Source organism: Brassica napus, chromosome C9 (assembly GCF_020379485.1).
Source record: "Brassica napus cultivar Da-Ae chromosome C9, Da-Ae, whole genome shotgun sequence".
Taxonomy (NCBI): Eukaryota; Viridiplantae; Streptophyta; class Magnoliopsida; order Brassicales; family Brassicaceae; genus Brassica; species Brassica napus.
The window spans coordinates 48,309,039-48,328,269 of NC_063452.1; the positions used below are offsets into that span (position 1 = coordinate 48,309,039).

A 19,231-nucleotide genomic window follows, 5' to 3' on the forward strand; every position below is an offset into this window, starting at 1 on the left:
AATACTGGCCAAAACTACTAAGAAAACTATTTTTACAAGAATATAACAATTAAATCATTAACCATCCATCCACTTGCTTTTCTAACAAAGTATAACGATCTCATGAAAAAATGATCATCATCTGAAAACTTAGAAGTTCATTATGTTAAAGGCATTCAAGAATATTTTAACAAAAAGCAAAATTGGCATCAGCCTCCATCATCTACAAACATCATCAGATGGTTCGTACCTAGATGCAATTTATTTATACCGTACTCCAATGTTTTGCATAAGTGACAAAAATATAGGAAAACCCTACATTGATAAAATTGGTTGGAGGTCGTATGACCATAAACTCGGATCAATGTTGAAGTCACATTAAGAATAACATTTCGTGAAGTGAGATTTAAAATACTCAAATCTCTCTCGAACACTTTACAAGCAACAAAGTCTACAATCATATGTCATCCCAACAACATCAATAGAAGGTGCGAGCACTGCTATTCCTAGAAGAAAATAACTAAATTCATCTAATTCATTTATACTGGCCACAAATATATAAATATTATCACTCCTTCATTATTACTATTATTTGACTATCTCTTTTTCTCAAACACACATATATATATATATATATTTCATGCTAATGGATGTAATGATCCACAAGCAAATGACCAAATTGGTTTCTCATAATTTTAGCACAATATGTATTGGTCTCGACTTTCTGTTTCAGCTTTCGTAATAAATAAAATTAAACTACATCTTCTTTTTTGAAAATTACGAAAATGAGAATTTAAGCTATAAAAATTTGAAACCCTTAAAAAAAGAATTTAGTTATTTTTACTTTAGATTTATTCAACTATATCAAAGTGAAATGAAAAAAAAAATATAAACCACTTTTAAATTTTTATTTTAAATTTTGTGTTCTCTTTAAAAAAGCCTTAGTAGTTCTTTCAACCCAAACCAACAAAATTTAATAAAATTTAAAATATGATTTTTGAAAATAAATTAATTTTATTATGTTCAGTTTAAATTAATTTTCAAATATTTTATAAAATTTAAATATATTTAAATATAAAATAATTTTATTGTAAATTCACCTATTTGATAAACCAATTGGTTTAAAGACCACCAAGATTATTATATAGATGGCCCCCTTAGAATCTCAAATAATGTAGGGTAATTGATTTTCTAATGATCTGGAACATTTCATTAATAAGATTCACGTAGAAATTAATTGTTAAAGAATTATTGTAAGGGGACTTGACAGAAATAAAACTAATTCACAGACACACGTCACCCACCATTACTCTATCACCAATGTTATTTTAGTATATTTTGGATGGTTCGCGCGCGAGTTTGTTGGCTAGTAACGGGTGTTTATCTTCTGGATAACATTTTTTTTTTGTCAACCGAAGTGCCAGACCGGAGCCCAGATATCTCTCGAGGTCCGCAGCAGCCATGTCATTTCCACCCCAGAAGTAGCAGAATGGGCCCGGGTGGCCCGGCGTAAGGGTATATCTGAAGGGGAGGTTCAAACTCGCAGCCCTTAGAACCATTGCGAGCTGCCTCACACCACTCGACCACTAACGTCGGATTTATCTTCTAGATAACATGACAAACAATTAATATTTTATTATTTTAACAATTTTACAACCAACTATTTTACTTGTGATACTTAGATCAATAATTATTAATAATTCTATTTTTTTTTCACCACCACATAAACCATCTTGTGAAAATCCAGGAAATTTGACCATTATACCATTCGAAATTGTAATAATGTGTATAATTATTAATAATTTTTTTTCCTAGAGTTCGAAATCTAAATTTCTTAATAGAAAAGTATTTATGAATTGAATTCTTAGTCATACAACATGATTAAAGATACATTTAGTTGTTGTCAAAAAAAAGGTTTGCAAAGTCTAAAACATATACAGCATATGAAATGGATAAACGAGTAATTTGATTTTGTGAGCGATAATATAGACGAGCTATTGGTTTAAATAAATACTCACAGAAGAAGAATCTATTAATATATAAATGATTATTGAAAAAAAAGGAAATGATCCAGATCATTAGTATTCTGTTACGCACGTTTTGAGGGGAGACAAAGAAGAAAGTCTGTTATCGTGTTTCCGTTTATTGTTACATACAGAGAGAGAGAGAAAGAGAGAGAGAGAGCCATTGAACCAAAAACAAAACATATCTCATCATCCTCTCTGTTTCTCGAAAACCGTCTTCGCTCGATGGGAACGTTCACGAGCCTACGAAAAGCCTATGGAGCGCTCAAGGATTCCACCACCGTAGGTCTCGCTAAGGTCAACAGCGAATTCAAGGTCAGATTTGAATGCATCACCATTTCTTTTGGCAATGTTTTGGTTATATATGATCGATTCATGTTTCTTGATTTTTCGATCGTGTTATACATGTATAGGATTTAGATATTGCGATCGTCAAGGCAACGAATCATGTTGAATCTCCTCCGAAAGAACGTCATGTTCGTAGTAAGTTTCCTTTGCTTTTTCTCAAAAGCCGTGACATCGTCGGAGAATTTTAACGACGTACGTGGTTATATATTTATGCAGAAATATTCTCGGCGACATCTGCAATACAACCACGAGCAGATGTTGCTTACTGCATTCATGCATTGTCAAAGAGATTGTCCAAAACTCGCACCTGGGTCGTAAGTTTTCACTTTCACCGACAAAGAATGTAAAATTGCGTTTATGGTTTGACAAACACACACACGTGTACATGTACAGGTAGCAATGAAGGTGTTAATAGTAATTCACAGAACATTAAGAGAAGGTGATCCTACATTTAGAGAAGAGCTTCTTAATTACTCACACAGACGACATATTCTCAGAATCTCTAACTTCAAAGACGATACAAGTCCTCTTGGTAATTTTTTTCATTTTTTTTTTGGTGTTTCTACCACTTTGGAAACTTGACCTATACTCTTTGATGCAGCTTGGGATTGCTCTGCATGGGTTAGAACATACGCGCTCTTTCTTGAAGAGCGGCTTGAATGTTACCGTGTTTTGAAGTATGACATAGAGGCAGAGCGTTTGCCAAAAGGTGCAGGTGCAGCTTCCAAGGTCTGTCTATTAATTGCTTCTCATCATCAAGAACACAGTCAAACATTTATTACAAAATATTTTACCAGAAAGAAAGTAATAATTGTGTTTTAATTATCGTGTAGACACATAGGACAAGGATGTTGTCTGGTGAAGATCTGTTAGAACAGTTACCTGCGTTACAGCAGCTTCTTTACCGGCTTATTGGATGTCAAGTAAAGTCATCATGTTTTTACACTTTTGTTCATGCACTGGAGAAGATTTTCTTCCTTATTTGTTTTCAGTTTTGCAGCCTGAAGGAGCAGCTTATAGCAACTATCTAATCCAGTATGCTCTTGCATTGGTGCTTAAAGAAAGCTTCAAAATCTATTGTGCCATCAACGATGGAATCATTAACCTTGTTGACATGGTTTGCTTTTCTTTTAAAAAATGAAGTTTCATTTTCTGATTTTTGGTTCTCTGTTTGCTTTATATTCAAAGAATATTTTGAATATTTATTTCTATGTGTCACTTTAGTTCTTTGAGATGACAAGACATGATGCAGTTAAAGCTCTGAACATATACAAACGGGCTGGTCAACAGGTGAAGCAACTACCCTTTTCTGGAATGTTTTAAGATTGTTTTCATAGGCGTTAATTAAGCTTTGCTCTTGATGTTTTTATTTGCATAGGCTGAGAATTTGGCTGAGTTTTATGATTACTGCAAGGGGCTAGAGCTCGCTAGGAACTTTCAGTTCCCTACCTTAAGACAGGTTGGTTCTTAGCTTTTTGTATACTGATGTGTGTTTCACTTCTGACTTGCCTAAAAAAACTGGTTACAGCCTCCTCCATCGTTTCTTGCAACAATGGAAGAGTACATCAAAGAAGCGCCTCAGAGTGGTTCTGTACAGAAAAAACTTGTAAAACATGAATTTCATCTCATCATATTCTCAATTCATTTGAACAATCTCCATATAGTTTGACATTTTGGTATTCTTGTATTAACAGGAGTATGAGGAAAAAGAGGAGGAACCAGAACCACAAGAAGAAGAACAACCTGAAGAACCTGCAGAAGATGAAAACCAAAACACAGAAACTGATCAGCCGCTTATCGAAGAAGAGGAAGAAGAACCTATAGAGGAGAAAGAACAGGAAGAAGTTAAACCTTCACCGTTGATAGACACTGATGACTTACTGGTGATTCTTCTTCAATATCACACTACACATTTGTAAAACCAAACCTCAAAACTCATTGAGCCTTTTCTTTGCATTTGTACAGGGTCTAAATGAAATAAACCCACAAGCTGCAGAGATTGAAGAAAGAAACGCATTGGCTCTTGCCATTTATCCACCTGGTAGAGACAGAAAAACTAACACATTACTAAATGTAGGAAGAGATCAGAATTGATAAAAACATTTTATGTGCAGGACATGAAACTTCAGGCCCATCTAATAGTCTAAGCTTGATAGAAGCTGGCGGAAGTGGTTGGGAGCTTGCATTAGTCACACCACAAAACAACAACAATAACAACAATCCTCGTCCCACAGTAGCAACAAAACTCGTAAGTTTCTCATTCGAAATTTCTATTTTGGATCTGAGATTTATATAGGAGGCCATAAACATTTTTACTTTAATCGTAATTAAAAAGTTCAACACGGACATGTGATCCATGTATAATGCTTATTAAAATTTGGGGCAATCCGATTGTCCACAGAACCGGCCCGTAACTAAAGATAAATTTATATTTCTAACTCACATGGTGTCACTATTTATAGGGCGGAGGATTTGACAATCTTCTACTAGACAGTCTCTACGAAGACGATACAGCAAGAAGACAGATCCAATTAACCAATGCAGGCTACGGATTTGGAGCCACGGCTACACACGGAGAACCACACTCATCGAACCCGAACCCGTTTGGGACGCAACAAGATCCTTTCGCAATGTCTAGTAACACGGCTCCACCAACCAATGTTCAAATGGCAATGCAACAGCAGCAAATGATGATGATGAATAATAATCAAAATCCATATAACAACAACAACTATTCACCTTATCATCAACACTTCTCATCATATCCTTCATCTTCCGCTTCTGCTAACCCTTTTGGTGATACTTTCCTTGCTCTCCCAGCTCCTCCTTCATCTTCTACTCAGCAGCAACACAACAATCATATGCTCCTTTAGGAAAGGTCTTCTCAATAACTTGTCTTTTAACTTCGATTTAACTGAGCTTATTATTATTCTTTAACTATTTTCTAGCATAAGACGTTATATATTGTTGGAATTTTTCTTCTTTTTCTTCCTTAATTTAATTATTTATTTCAGCCTAATATTTGTATTTTCCCCCTCTATTCGTGTTTTTTAATGTTCAGCAAATAGAAACCATACAAGACGATTATATATATATATATATATATATATATATATATATATATATATATCCGAATTTGGAGTTTTAAAATCTATTTATTTCTGTAGAAAATCAAAAACTAACTGACCGTAATTGGAGACTGAACATCAAATCAGAAAAGCAAACCTTGGAGCTTTCATGAGAGCAAAAAGCGTGATTAAAGAAGACCGTTGGCTTTGACCAAAAAAACAAAGAAGACCGTTGGCAATCCTATGTAGCTTTTGGCTTTTCTTTTGAATGTGAATGTGAATGTTCTGTGTAGTAGTAGCATGTGATCTTGTTGTGGTTGGTTTGCCTCTTCTTTATTGATGGTTTTTGTTGTAAGGATGGTAATGGCTATTGGTTAATGGAATTGACATTCAGATGGAAAAAAAAAAACAAAAGACCCTAAAGGATCAACGGTCAAGAACAAAAATGGAGGGAAGTTGTTATTAAATGCACTCTGCTTTGGTCAACACAAACCGTTGAAAACCCGTTAGGGTTAAACAAAAAGTCCAAAGAAACGCAGGTTCCTCGTGCTAGAAGAAACCTAGACCTCTAATTCTATCACACTGCTAAAGAAACAATCAAAACCCTCTTCAAAAATTCTCGTATATACAAATACACTTACTCTGTCTTCTCTCTCTCCTCCACACACACAGACACACACAGATACAAAATGAATTTTCAGATTACAAAATTAAATTACGAAACCGAGTAGTAATAAACTTTACATTTGCTCTGACAACAACATAGTTCCAAGTCTACGAAGTTCTCTCAGAGCTTCTTCAACCGTTACTCTATGGTTCTCAGCCATATTCTCCGGTGAACTTTGCTCCAACACCGACTCTAACACCTAATATATACACAAACATTCAATATAATGACTCAAGTCATGTTTTAATCTTGGTTTATAATACTCAAAACTGTTTACCTTAATATGTTCAAGCATGGAACGTCCTGTATTCTTTAACGTATCTCCATCACCTACAGTTGATTCCGAATTGGTCTTTTCTTCTTCTTCTTCTTCTTCTTCTTCTTCTTCTTCTTCTTCTTCTTCTTCATCATGATTTATCAGTTTAGCTTCAGGTTCTACTGGTTCAGCTTCAGGTTCTTTCGGTTCAGCTTCAGGCTCTACCGCTTTAGCTTCTTTCCTCTCCGAGGTCTCCTCCCCCGTCAAACTTCTACCTAGCCTCCATAGCCTCTGGAACTTACCCGAAAGAATATTCCTATCCCTGAAGATGTTCACCACTGACTTCCCCTCAGACTCGTTCTCAGGAACCGGAAGTGGCAACTCCACGTGGTCCTCACTTTTGCCTTTATCTAAACCATTCTCCTCACACTCCCCACTTGGTGATTCAGAAACTGTAGATGACCGTTCCATATCTGAATCTGTGTCCCCTAGCTGCTTGGACAAATCATCAAGCAAACTGCGTCTAATAGGCGGCTTGTTCCCGCTTCTATCTGATGGATCAGACTCAGTCCTCGAAAGCCTAAGCTTCACTCTCTCCGACCAGCTCTTCTTCACCGTGTTCTGTCTCTGCGACGCTTTCTTCCTCCGTGCTTTTTCTTCCTCCTCCGCGCTGTTCATAACTCTCCACTTCTCTTCCCAGTAGCTCTCAGGAACTCTCCCCACAGGAGAAGAGGAAGAACCACCAAGCGAGATCGAATCAACAGACAAGCTGTGCCCTCTCATAGGCTTCCTCGACCCTTTCGGGAGCAAATCACGACGAGCATTGATCTCCAACGCTAAACTCTGCAACGACTTCGCCTTCTCGATGACTTTGCTCAAATCAATATCCTCCGGAAAGTTCAGCAGCCTCTTGAGAGAAGAGGTCGCGTTCTCAGTCGCTAGAAGAGACGATCTCAGATAGAGTATCATCGAAACCGCCATCCCCGCCACCAGAGCTCCACGTGGAGAGCTAAGGATCCTGAACTCAAACCCTGAAACAACATCATCATCCTCCTCAACAGCAGAGACTCTCTCTACCTCGGAGTTGTCAGCTGAGAATATCTCATCCCACACGGTTAAGAGATTGCTCAGAGGAAACTCTCTCCCGAACAAAACACGTAGCCAGCGTAGCGCAAAGTACTGCGGCTCAACGCCGAGCTCGACTAGATGGCTGTGGAGAGAAGCGTCGACTAGAGAGAGTAAGTAATACAATGCTGATGAAGCTTCTATCACTGGAGGCAGGCCCGTGACGGAATCGCTCGGAGCTGAGTAGACAAAGAAGTTCGCAACGGAGACAGATCCTAGAGAAGATCCACCGTACATGAGAGCATCGAACATAGAGTAGGCGTCGTGTTCCAAGAACTTCTCAGAGAGGACGATTCCTAATTCGCCTTCTGCTCCGTAAGCATCGCTCAGCAGAACAGCAGTCTGCGTCTCGGTGTCTAGCTCGTCGAAACGCTTCGGTTTTTTCTTCTTGGTTGCATGACCGTTTTCATCTCCTTCTTCTTCTTCCTCTTCTTCCATGGAATCATCTAAAACTTTCTTTATATCGAAATCATAAGCTGCGGAATCACGTTCTTGGAAGGCTAGCTCATCGAACAAATCGGTGAACTGGTCTTCGTAGTTTGATCTAACTTCCGTTAGATACTGGACATCCACTTGAAGAACATATAGCAAAGGAGCCAATAGTTCATGCATCCCTACAAACACCAAAACAAAAGCATGTTCCCCAAATCAACTTTAACCATCGAAACCAAAAGTATCTAAAACTAACTAAGTAGTGGTAGCCTAGTGGTTAAAGAATTGAGGCACGGCATAAACCGCCTGTCACTGTTGTTGCTACTTGGCCAATTTGGGCTTGAGCTTAGTCTAATAACAGATCATCTGGTTAGTTATCCCTGACATTAGTAAATTCGGATCTGTATACACTCCAATTTATAACACTAAGTGCGTTCCTCCTCCCGATAGGGTAGAAGTATATAAACTAACCTTGTCTGTAACCGATCTCTGGATGCTTTAAACACCAAAGGAGAAGTATCCGTCTTAGCATCCCTTGACACCCAGAGGATTGAAAGTAACTCCCATGTTCCGGATACAAGCGTGAAAGATCTTGATCGAGTGTTTTCTCAAGCTCTGCGTTACGGAAGAACCTTCCCCAAGTACTATCTACACAGATACTTTTACTACATTAGAGACAAAACTGCAACTGTATGTAATTTCAATGAGGAAGTATATGTTTTATTGAATGTTGTTACCAGGATTTTGTGATAAAGGGTTATCAATGGTTAGATCTGGAGGATTGATTCCTTTCTTGGGCAAATGTGGATCAATCAACAGTCTCCTTCTCAAAGCAGCATATCTAACAAGCCAACACGTATAAAAAAAAAAATCAAAACTTTACCCTAAAGACAGAACCTTTGATGGTGAGAATGTATGTTAGGGAAAGTCAAAACCTCCTTCTGGAATCGGCGGTGACTCTTCGAAGCTCATCGATGGTGGAGGAAGGGGAAGACGGCAAGATTCCGAGGTTTATTCGCCATCGGACGCCGCGAAGCTTCTCGAAGCGGTGATCTCCGGAAGGCGAGGCGCATGTCGCTCTCTGGATTTCTTCAGAGATTGTCATGTTTGGGATAACAACACTCTTTGCTTCATCCAATCTTCGATTTTCGTGCAAAAAGACAAACGAATAGACGATTACAATCGCTAAACTTTTTTTTAGTTTCTTCCGACAAATCGAATCAGTTTGTATTCTTTGTTATGCTTTTCTTTTTTGGGTCGTGGAGATGAGAACGGTTTTGGTCTTACGGAAACGACATCGTTTCACGTTCTAGCTTCAAGTTTGTTTTTTAGCTGTCTTTTTTTCTTTTTCTCATCAAATACTCTCATTCACCGACTATTGTTTTGATACACTGATTTATCAGACCCGACCTGATACTTGAGCCACATTGGCACTACAGAATACAACTTAGTAATAGTAGACTTAAAAGTGATCTACTCCTTTACTATTCTGTCAGCTGCTTTATTTCCACTTTTAGGATGAAACCTCACTTCGAAGCTTCCAATTTGTAACAAATAATGGCACATCACCTCAACTATTGGCTGCAAAATTGGCCACACATCCTCTGTTCCATTGATCATCTTGGCCAAGGATAGAGAGTCAGTTTCAAAGATGATATTTTTTAAGCCAAAATTCGCCAGTCTCAGCTCCCCATTGTAAGGCCTCTCTACCTATGCTATAATTGTTGATCTCACCTTTATTACAGCTCGAACTTCTGCCCACAGAACCTCACCGGCTTCATCCCTGCATATCCTATCTCTGTCTTTGCGCCATGCACCATCACTGTTACACTTCACCCAGTTCAAAGGAGGGGGTTTCCAAGGACTTATGTATACAATTTTTACAAATTACAAAATAATAAATATAAATTAAATAATTAAAAATCAGTAACTATTACGTATATAATTAAATAGGTGCAAACATATAAATAATTTTTATTAATCCAAACAATATTTTTTTTCTATTTGATATGATATGTAATTAAATTTAAATGATATTAACATATATATAGTATATGTTATTATTAATATCTATTAAATGATACTTTCTACTCATATGGTTTTTTTTTATCATTTGTATCTTTTATAGAAAAAACTTTAAATTACTGATAACAAAATTTTCATTGTGAGATTATAGTTTTAATAATTTATAATTTAAAAAATCAAGTTGTCAATATTTGTTCAAAGATTTTATTAAAAATATTTTCCCAAAGTAAATTTCGAAATTAAAATATTTATGTATTTTTATATGGTATATAGTTTAATTTACAATGATATATATATGTATCTTTTAATCTTAATACTTATCAAATGAAACTTTCTACTTATATGATTTTGTAAATATTTGTATCTTGTCATAATAAAAATTTTAAACCATGGATCATAAACTTTGAGTGTGAGACTTTTAATAGCTTTAGGAATTTATAGTTGTTTTTTTAATTCAAAATATAACATATACATAAAAATCTAATTTTTTTATTATATGGTTAATTTGGTTGCTTAATTTCTTTTAATAGTTTAAAATTAAACAAATATGATAGAAGATACACTAATTTTTATCAAATCTTTATTATTTAAAATTATTAATTTTCATATATACTTTAGATACATTAGGCAATTCCGTAATTTTATTTAAGGAAATAATGAAAAAAATTAATAATGAATTTATGGTTAGACACTTTTAATATTTTAGATACATTTAGATAGACCAACTTATTTGTCTAAGGATTCTAAGAATCATTGTGATAACATGTGGTTGCAAAAAAATGTTGTAATGCTTCTTAATTAATATATAAGAGATGAAAATATATTGATTGGAATTAGAAGAATATGATCCAACAGTAAAAACTAAAGATGTATTATCATATGATTCATTTTTACTCTTTTCAAAACTAGATTCAAGGTTAATATAATTTAATGTTTTCCTTAAAAAAAAAGCAAGGGTGCATTAATAGAATCCAATGATCATTTTAAACAAAATCAATTTTATGTTAAAAAGAATGTAAATGATGTGTGTCAAAGTTTAGATCAACATGCACTTAAATGATTGGGTGTAAAATGTTACAAATTGTATTTCATATTGCTGTCATAGATTGGTGTGATCATTGGAATTTGTCGAAAGGGACGGATGAAGTTAGTAAACATTTGTCTGATAGATGAATATTGGTTTTTTTTACTCAACATTCATAAATTCATTCAATCCAAATGTTTACACACATAGTTTATCAACTTCAACATGAGATTTAATCCAATCAGGCATGACAAAAAACAAGAATGAAACATTATTCTCTAAAGAGATAGCCTTCCTTGCAAGTCTATCTGCAGCTATATTCCCCTCTCGACACTTAAAGACCACATGATGAACTTCTATCTTCTTGAGCAATTGGAAAGAGTCCTCTATATAAGACTGATATTTGGTCTTCTATTCCCTTCACTGAAGGCTTGCACCAGCTCTTTACAATCTGATTCAAAAATGATATTTGTGTAGTTAAGCTTTACCATCGATAAAATTGTCCATCTTAATGCTTCAGCTTTATTCTCCCAATACATGGAGTCCTATAGCTCCACTCCAAATGACAATTCCACATAGATCTCTGAGAATCCACCCTACACCGCATTGATATTTCTTTTAATCCCATGACCCATCAACATTATATTTGAGCCATGATTGCGGCGGTGGAGTCCATTTTCAGCGGCTCTTATTACAGGGACTGCACTTGTTGTTTCAACCTTCAAATCATCACATTTTCTCCATTCCTCCACATCCAATCTCAGTCCATCAAGATCATCTCCTCTGAATATATAACTATTTCTACTCTTCCACAATCTCCACAAAATCCAAGGACCTATTTTCCTCCAAACTTCATCCTTCTTTTCACATACTGCCAATGATAGAATCCAATAGATATTTGCATAAAAAGACTCAGTTCAGTCGCCACTAGATTGAGCAAGAATCGGAGATAAAGCCCATACAAGGCGGGCGTAGGGACATGTGAAGAAAATATGGTTCAAAGTCTCATCCTTATCTTGACATCGAGAGCATACTCCATCCCTCGCTAGATGCATATATCTCATAGTGGCTCCAACAGATAGACAATCACTCGAGCATCTCCATATAGAGTGCTTTATTTTAGGACAAATGTCTACCTTCCATACCAATTGAAAATAGCTGTCTAAGCTCGGTTGGACAACTTCAAAATCAGTTTCTTCTTTCAGTAGGTTGGTGGCAACCCAATACGCTGATTTGACCGTGTAGTGCCCTGACTTAGAGTAGTCCCAATAGTATGCATCCCTACATTCCAGTCTTACAGGCCTCACTGTTTCCATTCTTTTCTGGTCCTCCTCGTTTAGCGTCTCTTATAAAAGATCAAAATTTCACTCCCTAATTTCAGGGGCGGTGAAGTCTTTAACTCTTACACCATGTGATAATTGATACTGATGTTGAGGGGGAATCATGTTTAGAGAGGTGAGTGGCATGGCCGGTCTGTCGCCAAGCCAAGAATCTTCCCAGATCAGAGTGTTTTATCCATTGCCTATAATCGCTCTGGCGCCCGCTTTAATTAGTTTTTGGGCTGCATGAAGGCGTTTTCAGGCATAAGACAGTCGGGAACCCAAAGAGGTGTCTAAAATAGTAGCTAGTCTTCTGAAAGTATCTGGCTTTGAAAACTCTCGCCACCAGGTAGTCTTTCTTAGTGAGCATTTTCTAGACATGTTTTCCAAGCATTGCTAGATTGAAGACTTCAAGGTCTTTGAAACCAAGCCCTCCAACATCTTTCAGCTTGCATAAATGCTTCCAGCTTTAGATTCCCTTGAGTTTCTCCACCAGAAGTTATCTAAGATTTTCTCTGTTTGTTGACAAATAGTTTTGGGGAGAAAGAAACATGACATAGAGCCATTGTAACTGCTTTAAGCAGAACTTCTTTGCCAGCGGGAGATAAGAAGATGTTTTGCCAACTATAAACCTTTTGTTGGAGCTTCTCTTTAAAATAAATGAGTGTGGATACTTTTGATCCTCCAAAAGATTATGGCAGTCCTAAGTAGATATCATTCCCACCATCTTAGACAATTTATGTTTTCTGTTTTATGGCTTCTCTTCTGTGTTGTGGGATTTTCTTTCCAAAGTACACACTGAATTTTTGATAATTAATCCTTTGCCATGAAGCTAAGTTGTATTTCTTTAGAATTTCCATCAGCTGGTGAATCTCTGCATCATTTTCTTTGCAGTAGAACATGTTGTCATCAGCAAAGAAAAGATGAAAGATTGAGGGGGCCTTTCTAGCAACCTTCAGACCAGTAATCTTTTTATCCACTTCAGCCTTCTTCAGCATCCTCACAAGCATTTCAGTGAAAATAATGAACAGATATGGGGTCAAAGGGTCCCCCTGTCGGATACCACGAGAGGGTATAATGTTTCCATAAGCATGGCCGTTGATCAGAATTTGATAAGAGACAGTAAAGACACATTTCATAATTAATTTGATCCACTTATCTGTAGATCCAAGAACTCTGAGCGCTCACTCCAAGAAACTCTATCCCACCCTATCAAATGATTTTGATATGCCTGTTTTAATGGCTATGAACTCTTTAGAGCATTTATTCTCGGATTTGAGAGCATGGAGCATCTCGTGAGCAATTAAGATATTTCCATGGATGATTCGGTCATGGAAAAATGCAGCATTTGTTTCAGAAATGAGCTGAGGAAGAACTTTCTTAAGTCTCTCTGCCAAAAATTTTGCAACAATTTTATAGGCAACATTACTAAGACTAATCGGCCGAAACTCCTGCATCCTATTTGCTCCCAGCTTCTTCGGAATAAGACAGATATTGGTCTTATTAATCTCATTTTCCAGCTCGGCAATTCTGAAGAGAATGTCAACCATGCTCCACAGATCTTCACCAACACTCCCAAAACTGGTATCTTCACCAACACTCCCAAAACTGGTGGTATAAGAATGCATTCATTCCATTTAGACCAGGGCATTTATGAGGATTTATATCCAATACTGCTCTATGCACTTCATCTTGGGTAACCGGCGACATAAGCATCTCGTTTTGCTGATGAGTGATATACCATGGATTTTACCCACTTTCAGCCATGGTATATAAGTGTTTTAAGATATAATTATTATGTTTTGGAGTCTTTTTAGAATATTTACAGGTTCAGGTACGTTCTGGGGATTTTGGTATCTTTTGGAGCCTTTTTGAGTGCAGAGCTGCACAGACGCGTCAGATGTTTAGCTATGGATGGAGAATTTTCCACTGTTAGACTGAGCTCATATTTTGACACAAGATATAGATTTGAGTTAGATTTTCAATGCCACCGGTCTGAGGTCAATCAGAATCCTGTAGCAGAATTTATGCATGTTTTACTGAATAGTGGTCAGTCTGCTTCGCGAGAGGAAGCTGTCGAGTAGATGAAGGACTGTCGATCGATGAAACAGCATTGGTGTCGATCGACAGTGATGCCAGAACGTGGGTCAAGCATATTTCAAGACCGATTGAAGCCCATAAGCCACATAAAGTTACCAAAATACCCATGGACGACCAGAAACCCTATTTATGTATTTCAAAGCCATTGTTGACGGCAACAAGCTTTCTATTATCTTAGGTTTGGAGAGAAGATCAATTCTCCTTCAGAGATTGATTGGAACTCCATTGGTTTTATCATTGATTTCTTATTTATTATATTATTCACACTATGATTTGTGTTATTGCTTTTATGTCTGAGTAATCATCTTGTTATATTTAGGGATTTCATGAGCTTAATGTCAAACTGATAATAAATTAGGATTGCTAGATTATCTATATATCTCTACACCAGGGTGATTTGTAATACTAGGATCTGGAATAGTTAGAATAGCACGACAGTGTGACTAATTGTTTGAACCTAGAATCATAGGATAGTTGAGAGGCACGAAAGTGCAATCAATTAACGAAACCCGAACTCTGCTGGATTAGATACCTAGGCGCATATGAGAGTTGGTCTAGAAATCTAGTTGAACTTAATCGATTAGGTCGTTAATGCTTATCTGAGGAAGCATTGATCGACGCTCAGGCCATAGCATCGATCGACGCTCGCTCCAAGTCAATAAGCGACATCTCAGACTGGACTTAGACATCTGATTAGCAATTGCATACGAAAGCTGGATTGCTTACTTATTAAAATCGAGTTCTAGAATTGAATCTATAAACCATTAGCATCCTTGAATTGTAGTTTTGAATCTCTTGATTGATAAATCCTTAGGTCTAGCTATTTCTCCAAATTGTTTACAACCTCAATCAACCAATCGAATAACTACTTTGTTCACCTTGATTTCATTCATTTACTACTTTATAAACTGTTTGCCTAGCTTAATCTTGATTTCTATAGTCTATTGTGTGCGCTAGCTTTTTGTGGATTCGATCCCTAAGTACTACAATTGAACATCTTATTTGAGAGAGTAAAATCACTCCTTAGGGTAATTTGAGTGATATCAATGAGATACACTTGGGTAAACCTCAAAGCACACATCATGATCCTCCAGCACAATACTAACATCTTCAGATGTGAAAAACTTCTTGAAATACTCTTCGCCACTCTACCAAGGTCTCTCTCTGCTAGCCACTCTTTGTCATGATCATCAATAAGCTTCTTGATCATGTTATTAGCCCGTCTATCCTGGTATTTCGATCACCGTTTCCCAACTAAAGAATTCGGCTTTTCATTGCTAGAAGAGCTCCTCATTCCGATATTCCTTGTTCAGCTCACTCATCAGTCTATTGAGCTCCTGATGATTCAGTGGAATACTTCTGGTAATCAGATCAATCTCATGATGGAACTCTCTGATCCGAATCGCTGAGTTAGGTATGTTTCTCCTCTTCCAACCAGAAATGGCTTTTCTACGGTCTCTGATTAAATCCATGACCTTTGTTCCTCGTCTTCCTCTTGCTTCTCTCCAGCAGTTAACAATCTCTTCTTTAAACCCCTCCTTGAAGAAAAGCCTTTGATCATACTTGAAGACAGACCAATTTCTCCATTGATCCTCCAGCAGGCCGATAATGAGGGGGCTGTGATCTGAGCTGACCTTATGGAGATAGCTAGCAGCTGCACTCCAAAATAGCTCCATCCATTCTTGGTTTGCTATAGTTCTATCAGGTCTAGTTACATTGTAACTGTTAAACAAATGTCTTTATTTACTTAAATTATCTTTTATGTTATTTCATGTGTGATAAAGAGAAGTTTAATTATTCTTTTAAAACAATATTCATTTCTTATCCGATGATCGGTTTGTTAAATCTTCGCTCTTCCACCTGTGAACAATGCAAAATCAGTATTTTTGTCTAACCTAGTTGGACAAGTGACCTAATATAATTTAAAAACGTGAATACTAAAGTTTGTGGATTCAAGATTCATCATATGATTTCGCGTTAAGATGATAACAAAGATATAGGGACTCTAAACCTTCTTCCCTCTAATGTTCTTTCGTAAAACTTCTTGTGCACCTAGCTTCTACAAACTTTCTATATAGTCGTCATCTATTCATCTTTCTTACTTGAACAACCATTTTGAGAGATCCCGCCATGATTTCGGACTGTACTGTTTCAGTTTATCTACTCCATTAGTTCTCACATAGAATGAAAAACATGCAAAGATTCCAACATGAATCATTCAATCATGCTTATTCGAGTACACTGGTTGATGGGCTAGGTTGGCGTTGGAGCCAGTTTCAGGTTTAGCTAAACTGAACGTATTAACTAGACGTATTAACCAATCAGTCATAATATAGTGGTAAGAATTAAGTTGTAGTAAAACGTGAACATGACGGTACTGAATTTGTTTTTATCAGAAACAGAGTTGATGTTATTTGGATAAACGACATGAGACCATGATTTAAGTTTTATTTAAAAATTCAGAACCAAATTTTATTTCACTTCAAAAATTGGATTTTTGTTCAGATTAGGAATATTAAATAGGGCTTTCTCTAAATGGACATAAACGGGCCTAGTGCAATTTTTGTGTCCGTTAACAGCCCGTTTACTTAACAATCTTAAACATGCTTAGTCAGGTTTGTCCATCTATGTTTGTTTAATAAACGGGTTTCAATGAAAATAAAAGGACAGCCCGCTTAGTCCGTTTAAATTATTTTCACAACTCTAAAAGTCTCTAACCCAATCTTGTTTTCATTGAATCAACTCCTTGCCTCCTTTCATCAAAATATAAAAATGTTCTTTTCATGAGGTTCTGGATTGAATCGGGAAAGGTTTCGATTTGTCTTTCGGTATACATCTCGTGTCTTCTTCTTCACTCTCTCTTCCTCACATCTTAGATACTATCAAATTTTGTTTTTAAAAGAAAGAATTATCACTGAAACTGATTTTGATACTATTCTTTCAAGTATTTTGTGGGTTTGTGTAAAATGGGTTATGGCATTTGCAGTTAAAGGTTGTTCCAAGTGGAAACCCTCCTTCTGGTTTGAATGCACTTGTCCTAGCATGTGAGTGGTTTGTTTTGACTTTTGAGCATTAGTTTGTTTCGGGGTGAAGTTCAGAGTATATAATTTAAATATGTAGAAAGTGGTCTTAGAATGAGTAACGATATGTAGCCTTAAAGTGGTCTTAGAAAAGCGGTTATTTAAATGGTTCCAAGTTGTTCTTAGGTTTAAAGATGTAGTCTTTATGGTTTGTGCTGTGACTAGAATGAGTAATGTCGCCATTTTCAGTCACCATGTGTTCATGACTTGTGAACTTTTAATCTCTGAATTTTTTTTCATTTTTTTGTAGAGATGGATTCTGAATTTGAACATACTATAACGCTTCTTGATGCTCAGCATGAGTATATGGACATAAATGAGGAGGATGCTGAATTTGATGAAGACTCGATGGAACCAAAAGCAGAAAATCAAGCAACTGCACCGACTCAAGCAACTGCAGCGACTCAAGCAACTGAAGCGACTAAACCTCAACGTAAGCATCGAAAAACTTCATCTGTTTGGAAAGATTTTATATTAGTGGGGAGAAGAGGATGGAAAAGAAAGGGCTAAGAGCATTCACCGTGATTCAAAATTAGTGGTTAATAGTAAAATTCATGGTATAAGTCATTTGAAGTGACACTTAGAGATTTGTTCTAAGATGCCTAATAATGATAGGTTATGATTTGATTATGGACAGGTCTTGGTAGTACAAGAAAGAAAAGAGTTAACATTAAGTTTATGTTATGGATGAAGAGTGACTTGCTATGAAGTGTGAACTTTACATTTTAATTATGTTATAATTTTGTAAACTATGAATTTTTAGTTGAATTGTGATTTGTAAACTTTGAATTTTTAGCTGAAATAAAACAATGTAATATTCAATGTTATGATTATGGACTTCTATTTTATTTGATAGGTTTGATTGATTGTTCAGATACCTCCTATCACTTAAAGATATTAACAAGCGCATCACTAATGTGAAGTCCGTCGGACACAACTATCGTATATGTGGGATAAGTACGATGTATACGCTGATGAAGTCGGTGATTAGAAAGTAAAGTTATTATTTTCAGAAAAAGTGCCGCCTTGTTGATACTAGGGGCATTGCCTCCGCGCAAGCGCGAGGTTGTGGACAAAGTTTTTGTTTTATCTCAATATTTATTAGGATTATTGTAGCTGTGAATTTTGTGTTTTGGGTTGATCATTGGTTTTCAAGTTTTTTATTGTTATAGGGTTAGAGTTGTGATGATGAAATGTGTATGCCTTGTTCTCCACTCATGAAGGACTAAACTGTGTTAGTAATGTGATTGATATAGTTCATGGTGTTGTTTGCTGTGTCATTGAGACTTATTGTTTGTTTGTCTTTTTAATTTGTTACTTGTACTGTTGAGATTACATAAATTATATTAAGATTGTTGAGAGTACCTTTTGTTTCTGGATATTTTTCTCCAGTTTAGTTGTGTAAGTTGTGTGTATTAAGTAATAATTTTTTTTATTATTATTATGTTGGTTATATGTTTATTTTTATTTTTAAACTTGTTGTTTTTACCAAACCTTTAAAACAAATACACGAAGACTTGTAGAAATAACTATAAAATGAGTGACAATTAGTATTTGAGCCTTAATGGGTTTTAAACGAATATATGCATTTCTCGTAAGAAGACAATAGCATTGGCCTGTTGACATTGAGCATGTAAGCTATTTTCATTAGACAAGAAGAGTGAGCAGGTGGAGATATTGTTGCCGCCTTTGTGTCTGTTGGGATTGTCTCTTATATCTCATGGTGTGGATGTGTTTGTTTCTCTTTTATTTGGTGGGTAATATGCAAACAAAAATCATTGTTA

The 19,231-nt window shown here is 36.2% G+C and overlaps 2 protein-coding genes across 3 annotated transcripts; one reads left to right on the top strand and one right to left on the bottom strand.

The window, feature by feature from the left end:
• The first annotated feature begins 1,980 nt into the window (after positions 1-1,980).
• Positions 1,981-5,440, top strand: LOC106418026 (putative clathrin assembly protein At5g57200). The gene is made up of 14 exons (XM_013858714.3): positions 1,981-2,318; positions 2,417-2,486; positions 2,568-2,665; positions 2,745-2,883; positions 2,953-3,080; positions 3,185-3,274; positions 3,352-3,468; positions 3,576-3,641; positions 3,730-3,810; positions 3,880-3,957; positions 4,046-4,234; positions 4,317-4,392; positions 4,466-4,599; positions 4,814-5,440. Exons 1-14 carry the CDS (start codon positions 2,229-2,231, stop codon positions 5,222-5,224), a joined length of 1,767 nt encoding a protein of 588 aa, XP_013714168.2. The 5' UTR covers positions 1,981-2,228; the 3' UTR covers positions 5,225-5,440.
• Positions 5,441-6,009: 569 nt separating this feature from the next.
• Positions 6,010-9,223, bottom strand: LOC106418550 (TBC1 domain family member 5 homolog B-like). 2 transcript variants are annotated; one of them, XM_048768810.1, is made up of 6 exons: positions 8,835-9,156; positions 8,637-8,740; positions 8,371-8,547; positions 6,495-8,081; positions 6,364-6,458; positions 6,010-6,285 (listed from the first exon to the last, which is right to left on the bottom strand). In XM_048768810.1, exons 1-6 carry the CDS (start codon positions 9,002-9,004, stop codon positions 6,160-6,162), a joined length of 2,259 nt encoding a protein of 752 aa, XP_048624767.1. In that variant the 5' UTR covers positions 9,005-9,156; the 3' UTR covers positions 6,010-6,159. The 2 variants fall into 2 exon arrangements, with proteins under 2 accessions (XP_048624767.1, XP_013714728.2); XM_013859274.3 differs by having other exon boundaries at positions 6,364-8,081; positions 8,835-9,223.
• Positions 9,224-19,231: the final 10,008 nt, after the last annotated feature.

What these genes read in the sequence shown, in the direction of transcription:
- LOC106418026 (XM_013858714.3), top strand. Translation starts at nt 2,229, where the DNA reads ATGGGAACGTTCACGAGCCTACGAAAAGCCTATGGAGCGCTCAAGGAT. An exon ending in AGACGATACAAGTCCTCTTG is followed by an intron (nt 2,884 to 2,952) that starts GTAATTTTTTTC and finishes TCTTTGATGCAG; the next exon opens with CTTGGGATTGCTCTGCATGG. An exon ending in TAGACACTGATGACTTACTG is followed by an intron (nt 4,235 to 4,316) that starts GTGATTCTTCTT and finishes GCATTTGTACAG; the next exon opens with GGTCTAAATGAAATAAACCC.
- LOC106418550 (XM_013859274.3), bottom strand. Translation starts at nt 9,004, where the DNA reads ATGACAATCTCTGAAGAAATCCAGAGAGCGACATGCGCCTCGCCTTCC. An exon ending in CCCTTTATCACAAAATCCTG is followed by an intron (nt 8,548 to 8,636) that starts GTAACAACATTC and finishes GTATCTGTGTAG; the next exon opens with ATAGTACTTGGGGAAGGTTC. An exon ending in CCATGCTTGAACATATTAAG is followed by an intron (nt 6,286 to 6,363) that starts GTAAACAGTTTT and finishes TGTATATATTAG; the next exon opens with GTGTTAGAGTCGGTGTTGGA.